Below are 10,300 nucleotides of genomic sequence, written 5' to 3'. Positions count from 1 at the left end.
GTTATTTGATTGACAGTTCTGGTCGCTTAGTGACTTGTCTTGCATCATGAACAGGATTTCTTTACAGAATGCCTCTACAATGACTGTAGGAAACCATCCCCAGAGAAAGTTTTGTGGGGGAATTTGAAAAGCAGCAGTTTGCCTTTACAGATGTACAAATGTGGCATAAACAAAGCACGTCCCAGGCGCCACCGTCCAAATGTCAGTAAGGGATGTTATTCTTTCCACCATGTTAATGCTAAGTTCATTTATAGAACCGCGCTGAAGGACCAAGGCGTTGTTTAACAAAAGAACACACAAAGACACACACAAACACACAACTTTTTATCCCAAAAAACTGGCAAAATAAAATGTCTCTGACAGCTCAATCTTTATTTGATTTTTCCCCCTGTGTAATATTAAAAAGGTCTCATTATGTCTATTCAAATGTTATTTTACAATTTTTCCAAACCATTTTAAAGCACATTTTTTCTAGTACTTTCTCTAGATTTGTTGTATACTTTATCAAATACATAGTAATGTAATAACATGTATGTACACTTAATTGTATATATATGACCTTATTTTTCTTACAATTTTAAAAGGAATGTTGTACTGAGAGTCAGTTGGAGTTATATTTCAAATGTAGCAGCCATTATCGGTTAGAAGGACAAAGTGCCAGTTCAGCTTTCTGCCAAGAATGAAACAGCAACACATAATATGAAGGCAAGAGATAAATTGTAGAAACCCATAACCTGCAGAAACATAGCAAACCTAGAATGACTAAATGCTATCTTACAAAAAGTGACATATGGGCATTGTAAAAGAAACATTTTGAAGATTTGATCAGTATGCTACAGTAGTGTAATGAAGACTTCTCAACTTAAATATCCTGTTTGTAACAAAAACTGCGTTTAAAAATGTTGCCAATTTACGAAAAATCTAAGTACCCTTTAGATGTAAACATGTGGGTAAAAAGGTAATGTTCACCAAAACACTTAAATAGTTTTAGCCACGTTGACATTTTCACCTCTTTGAGGGGCAAGAGTGGGTTAAGGAACTTAAGACAAACGTTTCACTATAGTTTTTGTTGATGCTGTTGCTGACTGCAGGATAACATTTCCGTGGGATTCACCATGATGGGTCTGGAATAAAAATGACAGATTGAAGTGAGACGGCTATATTAATCAATGCAGTATTTACAATGTGAAGGTTGTCCTTTTCTTATATCAAGAGGTACAACTTTGATTACCTTTCAAACTCCTCTGGGCTCCACCTACACTGCTAAGACTGGATTACTGGGACGGTGGCAGCAGGCTCAGCCACTGGAAATCAAATGAAAAATACAGCACACTATCTCAGAAAATGACCATGACCACTGACTGCATCAAACAGAATAATAAGTGAGCTCCATGTAGCTTTGCTAAACAGAATTTATTATTATTGAACATAATAATAAAAGCTTCATAGTCAACTGGCTGTCTTTACCCTGCGCCATGTCGTCCAGATGATCTGGTTGGTCTGGAACCACAGCTGCCACTGCTTAGACAATAAAGTAACACAGTTATAGCAATCCACAGTTTTCCTAGGGATTGCAACAAAAACATTCTGCATACTACATTACATTTCCTGGTTTCCAGAAATCCTGGTTTTAAGATTCCTGGAATCAGAAGGGAATAAGCAGGAAGTCTGGAAACCTCCAACCAGGATTTCTGAAAACCTTATAAGTCTGTTACTTCATGCACTTTTTGTATGAGTGTTTTTTTCGGCTCATACGCATCCTCAGTCAGATAACTCCATGCATATGAAAATGTGTGTGTGTGTGTGTGTGTGTGTGCGGGTGTGTTTTTTTTGTCTGCATAATGTCTATTGTTTCTGAGCTGTGGGAGGCTTCTGACAGGGCTGTCCTGTCTTCTCTTATACCTTCTGTTTTGTCATCAGCAACATCCATCTCATCAGACTTCATTGTTTCTGTTCAAATACACAGAAACCTTATCAGAAAAGGCACAGGGACAACAGAGGTATCTTTTTCTTGAGTCATGTTTACTAGTTCTTGCCCTGGTCAAATTCTGAAAATGGTCAGGTCACTCGTTTGTGACTATCCAGAGTTAGTTTTGGGCCTTACCGTCTGAATCTCGAGTTGTTGTTTCAACTCCGTCCATCTCGTCTATATCGTCATCTGATTTAAGAAAAAACGTGACTCAGACCTTATTTTACACTGTAGATATTTGTATGGCTTTGACTCTCAAACGTACCTTTTGCCATTGACTCATCATGGGAATCCTCATCTGTCTCGTCCTCATCTAAAGAGTAGATGAATTACAGAATATAATAAAGCTGAACGTCCAAAACATTAAAGATTTACCTGTAAAAGCACTTTGCTGATGTTAATAGGGCTTTTGAAAGCATTGCAGGAGACTGCAATATTTTGTCATTATCAGATATTAATCAGGATTTGCAATTGGGGCAGTTACTCTTCCTTGGGTCCACAGAAAACCTGAGGAGATTTGAATGGCTCAAGAACAGAACTACTGACATTTAGAGTACAAACCTGAGTACAAACCTGTGTGTGAATTTGCGTCTGTCTCTGCATGTGAATCATCATCATCTGAATCTGTCAAAACAAAATGTGCATAATATGACGGAAATGATGGATCATTTCATATGATGCATTTCTTTTTAATTAAGTACTGCATGGATGAGCTGAAAAACAACTGAAAGCTGCAGATACATACCAGAGTCATCTTTGTCCTTATCATCCTTGTCAGAATTGTTAGAATCTGCATCAGAAGAAGCATTCCAGTTACCACAATATGATGTAATTCCTACTCACAATACTATTACCACAATATGATGTCATCCCCACTACCAATACTGCTACCACAATATGATGTCATTAACACTAACAATAATACTATCACAATATGATGTCATTAACACTAACAATAATACTATCACAATATGATATCATTAACACTAACAATAATACTATCACAATATGATGTCATTAACACCAGCAATACTACTAACAGAATATTATGTAAATTCCACTGTCAATACTTTTACTACAATAAGTTGTCATTACCACTAACAATACATAAAATGTATTACATAAATTAATTGCATCTCACTGGGCACAGACCTCCTTGATAAACATTTACATTGGGTTGAGTTGTCACCTAACGATTTCTGTGTTTAAAAAAAAAGAAATATGATCAAGTGACCTGACATAAACATTTTGTTTAGTAGTAGTGACCACACCTTCTGGCTCTCTCATCATGCTATCATCCTCTGGCTGGTTTTCTGTGTTATCTTCACTGTTATCGTCTTGTGGTTTAGAGGTGATGCTGACTCCAACCATAACACTGAAGTCTGCTTCAGTCTGAGGTCTGCTTGTGTCATCCTCACTCTCCTCCGGGCTGTCTTCCTCACTGTCCCTCGTACTCTCCTTACTCTCAGACTCTGTCATGTCGGGGTTAATCTCCTTCATCACCAGCTCTGTCTCATCTGAATCCTTTGAAGGCTTGAGATCTTGGCCCCCTACAGGGCTGCCTTCTTCCACACTGTCGTCAGGACTGACCTCTTGGTCCCTCAAGTCACCTCTTTCCTCAGTGCTTGCTGTTTCAGGCTTTTCCTGGCTGTCCACCGTGGCTTTCTCCTCCTGGTCTGTTTCCGGCACCCGGGCCTGGCCTTCGCTGCTGTCTTTACTGTCGAGTGCGCTGTTGGGGTCTTTTTCATCATCTGTGTCTGGCTTCTTGTCCTCTTCTGAGGTGTCCTGTTGGCTCTCGCTGTCTTTTTCTTCCATTCCCCGATCTTTCGGTTCCTCCTTCACGACCCATGGTCCCTCTTCGTTGCTCTCTTTGCTATCTTTCTGGTCATCTGTGTCTGGCCTGTTGTCGCCTGTGTCAGTGTCCTGTTGACTGTCCTCGTCTGTGTCCTTGGCCTTGTCTGAATCCAAGTCAGTGTCATCGTGTTTGCTGTCGCCGTCCGCCTCTTCCTTTGATTCTTCTTCACTGTTCTTCCCCTCAGCAACAGCCTCAGGCTCATGTGAACTGTCCTTATCCTCTTCACTATCGTCTGCTTTAGCATCTGCAGGCAAGTGACACAGTGGTTAGACATCTTGGTCATGAATCTTTTTTGTTTTGTTATTGTAGTGAAATAAGAACTTAAGAACAAGAAGGGTCCTAGCACTAGGCCCAGGGGCGACACCAATGGGAAGCCCTAACTTATGAGGACCCTTTAGGGTGAGGAACACGGAGCAGACTCACTTTTAGGGTCAGTGCCTAGAGTTTTGTCTTCATCTGCATCCTCTAGAGGAAAATTATACAAACGGATTATGAACGAATTAAGTGTTGAACACCTCGGACTGAATGTCCAGTTCATAAAAGTCTTCGAAACACACCTGCGTCACTTTTGTTATCGTCTTGGTCCATATCCGGGGCCTCGCCTGTCTCATCACTGGTCACATCTGCAATCACAGGCGATTCATGTTATCAAACTGTAACCTATTGAAGGACGTCTGCATTACAGTCAGATGAGAACCGGCTTCATACTCACCAGCAGTGTCAGCTTGCACGTCTGTCACCGCTTTGTTTAGAAAAAGAAACACAAGGTTGTTTGTGCTTTATCATGTGCAACTTATCATGTTTTTCATTAGAGGAATGCACTGTCTACTTATAAAGGTTATGAGTGGTGGGAGGCTATGTACCTGTTGTGTCTTCGTCTGATTTGACGTTGTCGTCCTTGTCAACCTGGTCGTCCTGTTCTGTATGATGACATCAGAAGTTTATTTACCTACAAAGTCTATAATTGTTCTTAGACGAAACCAAAGGGCTTAGACGAAAATGCAGCACTTAGTCTAGTGATGGAAACAAAAATATTTTTAGCATCTCCCCGCAGGTTGTCAGTCTGCTTTATCTTATAGAGGTTGATGTAAAGCTGTTTATTTAATTGATTTGAGCATGTAACAGATTTGGGGTTGTGGGGTGGAATCTGTGTGTGTGTGTGTGTGTGTGTGTGTGTGTGTGTGTGTGTGTGTGTGTGTGTGTGTGTGTTTGATTTGAACATTTACCTGTGGAGACATTTTCTGGAGATGTGTCCACATCGGCTGAGTCTGAAATCAATTTCATAGCAACATAGATGTATTATTCTCTTTTTAAATATTTTAAAACTCTATGTTAAATTTATGGTGGTTTTTGTTGCAATTACAATGGATGTCAGTAACTGCTGGAACTGGTCTTTGTATGTACAAGCAATTCTTCATAAACAGTCATACCAAAGCACATCTTTTTTACTTGCCAATTTAGTATGTGTCAGATGCAATCACAAGATTGGTTCGTTTTCAATGCTGCACATATAAAACAGGTTTTATTTGCTGTGCTCCATTGGCATGGAATGACCTATGGTATAAACCTGATGCTTTAGTTTCTATTGGACAACTTGATTTGTGAATTCTCATGTTCAAATTGACTGTGACTGTGTGTTGTATAATTTAAAATATGCCTGTGTTGACTTTTCCATGACCAAATGTAAAGCTATAGATAGCAACTTGATTTTGTAATACTTGATTGTTATTTTCTTGGTGTGATCAAGATACCTTCAAAAGAGAGTGTCAAAGATATTTTGCTGCGTAAATAAATGTTAATTAAACTAAATATAGTTGACTACATTTGACCTGCACTTACCAACAGTCTCTTTGGCCGCTTCAGGTTTAACAGCCTCTGAATCTGCATTGGTGTCTGTCAGTGAGCAAAATGACTGGGTCAGTATCGCTATACTTATGGTTAATGAAACATGTAAAAGTCATTCATATTAAATGAAGAATTACTTAAATTGTTCAGTTGTAATGGTTTTGAATCATTGCTTTTCTTCATTTAAACAGGCCAGTTATTAAAGTGTTGTTGTAACATTAACAGCTTCATTTAATATTAATGACTCTTATATGAAAATGTTTAATTAATAAAAGGAGAAATTGTGAGGATAGAAGTTCAAAAGACAAAATAAATAATAGGTAAATATTAAAGGTAAATATTGCAACTTTTAAAATGATTTGACAAAGAAATAAAATTCTGCATGATGTCTCTTCCCCACCTGTTGAATCAGCAGAGTCTACAGTCTCTGTCCCAACCGCAAAGGCATCTGAAAGACATATTACATTTGAGTCAAGGTTGTGGGTTTCATTCCCATGAATTTGAGGCCCCATTGGTTCATTCCCTCAATTGGTAAGCCCTCAACTTGACTACGCCTAGTCAACCTCTGATACATTTATATGTACGCTTTAAGTGAATGCAAGCATGCACATGCATGCACACAAACACACAGAAACACACACAGTATGGAAATGTATGTACTGTACACTACAACTGTAATTTGCTCTGGATAAGACCGTCTGCTAGGTTTCTTAAATGTAATTGTGCCCTGGAGGCAGGGGCTTAGACTGACAGACCACCCTAGACCACAGCCTACTGGTATTTGTGCCCTGGAGGCAGAGGCTTAGACTGACAGACCACCCTAGACCACAGCCTACTGCTATTTGTGCCCTGGAGGCAGAGGCTTAGACTGACAGACCACCCTAGACCACAGCCTACTGCTATTTCAGCAAACTATGTTCAATGAGACAGAGAGTTTGCTGAAGCATTGAGTTTCCACTATGTTTGACAAGTCAGTTCTTGAAGAAATTGAAAGAACTGTATTCACCAGGTAGGCTCCTATTTAGACCTAACTGACCAGGTAACAGACATCCATAACTGACCAGTGACTTTAATTGATAATTTTTTAAGTCTGTTATAAACGTTATGAACTTGACCTGGTCATATAGGTCTTCATGAAATTCCCACACACCTGGTGCAGACATTTTAGACCTGCAGTGGCAGGTTTACGCTCTCTAAGACTGGAAGTAACAGTAGTTCCCAACAGACAGGGACAGCAGTGACCTTGGGTGGCTAGAAGATCTCTCAGCATGTATCGCTTCACTCACCAGCTTCATCCACTGTGTCTGTGTGGTCTGTTGAGTCCGCTGCATCTGAAACATGATAGAATGGGTGTCTCTTGTCTTATCTTGAAAGGAACATGATGAAATTCACTGTTTTAGCATCCACTGATCTCAACCGACACTGAAAGTATTTTTTATTTATGACTGACAGCGTAGGCAACAGGATGTCGCCCTCCACACTTTGCTGTAATTGAAAAATGGTTAGAAATATTGTTAGCATAGGCTTGTTTGTATAACACTTTTTAGGGCTCACCTGGGGTTTCAGGATGGCCTGTGGTTTCCACGCTTGCTTCACCATCTGGGAGAAAAAAGGCGGGTGAGTATGACGCTCGCCCTGAATGAAATCCTCGCAATATACTCTACTTTGTTTTTATTGCCATTCAAAAATGGTGACTCACTGTTGGTGTCTGTGGACGTATCATTGGAATCTGATAAATGAAGGACAGAACAATAGGCTGAGGTCAAGTCAGACATTTGACAATGTAGCTTGTATTTGCCATGGATTCTTTACATTTGTCAAGAAAAGGTTAATATTAGCTATTGTTTTATTTTTGATTGGCAATTGGTTTTGTTTGGCCTTGCTGTATTTTCAAATCGGGTATCTTTAGACATTTAAGACATCTGATGTTTTTATAGTTTTTATAGTCAACAGAAGCGTTTTCAGTGTCTCATGTTTAACTGCCTTTACCGGTACTTTCAGGAGAGATAACCATGCTCTGTCTTTATAAACAGGTTTTCTCAGAAATTCGTTTGCTTCTATGCTCTGAAAAGAATATGTTCCTGGATGATCTTTCAAGGGGTTCCTCAAAAATGAAACCCTATGAGTTTTTTTATCGTTCTCGAACAACCTTTTGAAGAAGCTTTTGAACAACCCTTTGGAGTTCACTTTTTTAACATAACTACACCTGTGTGTTCTTGGAATGGTTCATTGAACCGTTCCATTGAAGTACTTCTTTGAAATAACCTTTTACATTTTTGTATATGGGTTCACACACTTTTTTTTATGAGAAGAACCCCTAGAGGATTCTCCAATAAAAGTTTATTTTTAGAAAGAACAACATTCCTCATTCCTGGATGAAAAGACAGACATCCCAAGTTCCAAACCCAGACAGTTAAATACCTCCAGTGAGCTCTGCAGAGTCAGCCCGATCGGTGGTCCCTGTGAGCAACACCAATTGTCACATTAGTTTGACTCTGTATCAAATCGCACATACCTCACATAGTTTTTAGGAAGATAGGTTGTAGGTCCGTACAAACCTGCAGATTCTTCAGTTGCTGATTCAACTATGGGTCTACCTGTAGGGGCATCGTCATGTTCAGCACCTGAGACAAATAATATATTCAGCGCCAGATCTCCCAAGCTCATACAGCTAAAGTCAATCTGAGGAAAAAGCATGCACCTGTGATATGTGTAAGGTTCGAAACAGAGGAGCTTACCATTAGTGTGTGCTAGCAAGGCAGCTGCCATCTCTACAACACAACACAATGAATGGTATCGTTACATCATAAACACTAGTTCTGACTGAACACTGGTTTTGACTAAAGACAAATACATGTATTGTAGGCATTGTTTTGTAGCTTCAGTGACACTAACAGAAATGTCAGAGTTTAAATAGTTAACAGTTTATTACAATATGTCATCAGGATATTGATATTATTTCGAAGGATCAAAATGTAGCCCTTCCCATACAAAAGTCTGGTTCCTTAAAGAACCTTTTTTGAGGCGTTACTCAGGCGACTCTATAAACCTGGAAAGGCTTCGCTAGGGTTGGATTTATTCAAACCATAAAACAGTTCTTTCTGACACCTTTACTTCTAAATGTGCATCCCTTATCACCCCCATATTGCTGTGGTGATCCTGAATATTTTGACCGGAAAAACAAAATGTGCACGTTACCATCATTGTCTGTGTCGGTTCCATCTGTAAATGAAAGATTCATTCGAGAGCGTTAGGGCTGTGTGATCAGTGGTTTGTGGGAGTAGTTCAATTTAAAGAGAGCATGTGTTAGGCCCACTTCTTCTTCCTCTGTCCCACTACAGGCTCTTGGAGAACAGACCCCATTTGTTTCATCTGTATCAGAGAGACCTGGGTTCTGATTACACTGCCTTTGTGGAGAAGCAGAGTACTCCCATTGTGATTGGATGGGACGGACGGACCATGGTGTATACATTGTAAATGCCTGCTGACTCAAACATTGTGTAATGGCAATTTTGTTCGATGTATTTGCTTGCTTTGTCTTTACAGTGTTGGTTAACATAGATAAGACTGGACAGCTTGAAAGGTGAAGCATAAAATGATTAACGTCTTGTTTTGCTAAGGTGTCGAACCTGGAATGTAAAAATGTAAATAAAGGAACAACCATCCACTAGCACGTTGGATTAAAATGTACATTACTCAGATACAATGGTTAGTAATTTCAAATTCACCCTTATATTTGCAAGATTGTGTAGAAAAAACATCTTACCAGTAACGGGGGCTGAGAGAGCAAGACCAGCCAAAGCCAAGATCAAAGGCACAATCAATTTTCTGTTAGAATAAAGAACACAACAAAGCAACTACTGAATTTTAACAATTATAGTTTACTCAAACAGAGGTAAAGACTCATGAAAGGCACCAGATTGTTGTTAGTGACTGTGGGCAATGCAAAGCAAAAATAACAATTTGAATAGAAGGTAGGACAACATTTGTTTTTCCTGTGCTTAAATATTATGACATATTTCAATGTGGAACTTACAGCAGTGGGTGATAATTGGTGATTTTATGTTCAATATTTCATTAAGATTCAATATTCCATAAAGATATTTCACAATGATACTGAAATCAGTGAAAATATAATCCATGAAAAGTTGATATATTTATACAATTCATCATTTTAATATAGTTAAAACCTTTTTAGCCTAATTACTATATCTCTTGGCAGTTTCATCACCGTTCTTTTAGTTCAGAAAATAAAATGAAAGGAAATCTGAAATAAAAATAATTAATAACACATTGCCAACATTTAGAAATAACACAAAACTCCCTCAAAAAAACGTTAATTGAACCTTTCCCATCCCATCCACCAATAAAATCCCCCCCAGCCAATGTACATTTCTCAAGGTTTCAGGTAGGCTGACAAATACACATAACCACAGATATGTATCTAAATATGTGAAATAGACTGAGCTGTTTTTATAGCGAGTCAAATAAAAGTCCTGTGTTATTGCTCACTTACCGTGATAGCATTGTGACTGAATAGGTTTAGCAGGTGAGAAGACGCGCCGCTGTCTCTATAACTTCCCGTATGTCTATAGTCAGTCTGGGGGAAATGCAGGCGGTTTTATACCTTC

The 10,300-nt window shown here is 39.0% G+C and overlaps 1 protein-coding gene across 4 annotated transcripts; it reads right to left on the bottom strand.

Annotated features, from left to right (window-relative positions):
- Positions 1–348: 348 nt before the first annotated feature.
- Positions 349–10,300, bottom strand: stm (starmaker). Of its 4 annotated transcripts, none has more exons than XM_034294781.1 (25): positions 10,186–10,300; positions 9,436–9,500; positions 8,868–8,891; positions 8,408–8,440; positions 8,228–8,293; positions 8,091–8,129; positions 7,369–7,398; positions 7,224–7,268; positions 6,956–7,000; positions 6,070–6,117; positions 5,664–5,717; positions 5,051–5,092; positions 4,688–4,744; positions 4,537–4,566; positions 4,382–4,447; positions 4,248–4,289; positions 3,241–4,068; positions 2,715–2,759; positions 2,531–2,593; positions 2,235–2,282; positions 2,105–2,158; positions 1,903–1,950; positions 1,468–1,521; positions 1,232–1,304; positions 349–1,124 (listed from the first exon to the last, which is right to left on the bottom strand). In XM_034294781.1, exons 1-24 carry the CDS (start codon positions 10,194–10,196, stop codon positions 1,264–1,266), a joined length of 1,878 nt encoding a protein of 625 aa, XP_034150672.1. In that variant the 5' UTR covers positions 10,197–10,300; the 3' UTR covers positions 349–1,124; positions 1,232–1,263. The 4 variants fall into 4 exon arrangements, with proteins under 4 accessions (XP_034150672.1, XP_034150674.1, XP_034150673.1 ...); XM_034294783.1 differs by having other exon boundaries at positions 1,468–1,518; XM_034294782.1 differs by having other exon boundaries at positions 9,436–9,497; positions 10,186–10,299.

The sequence above is a fragment of the Esox lucius genome, chromosome 10 (genome assembly GCF_011004845.1).
Source record: "Esox lucius isolate fEsoLuc1 chromosome 10, fEsoLuc1.pri, whole genome shotgun sequence".
In the NCBI taxonomy this organism is placed as follows: Eukaryota; Metazoa; Chordata; class Actinopteri; order Esociformes; family Esocidae; genus Esox; species Esox lucius.
Note: the sequence above shows the minus strand (reverse complement) of the source record. Positions and strands in the feature narration are given on the sequence as shown.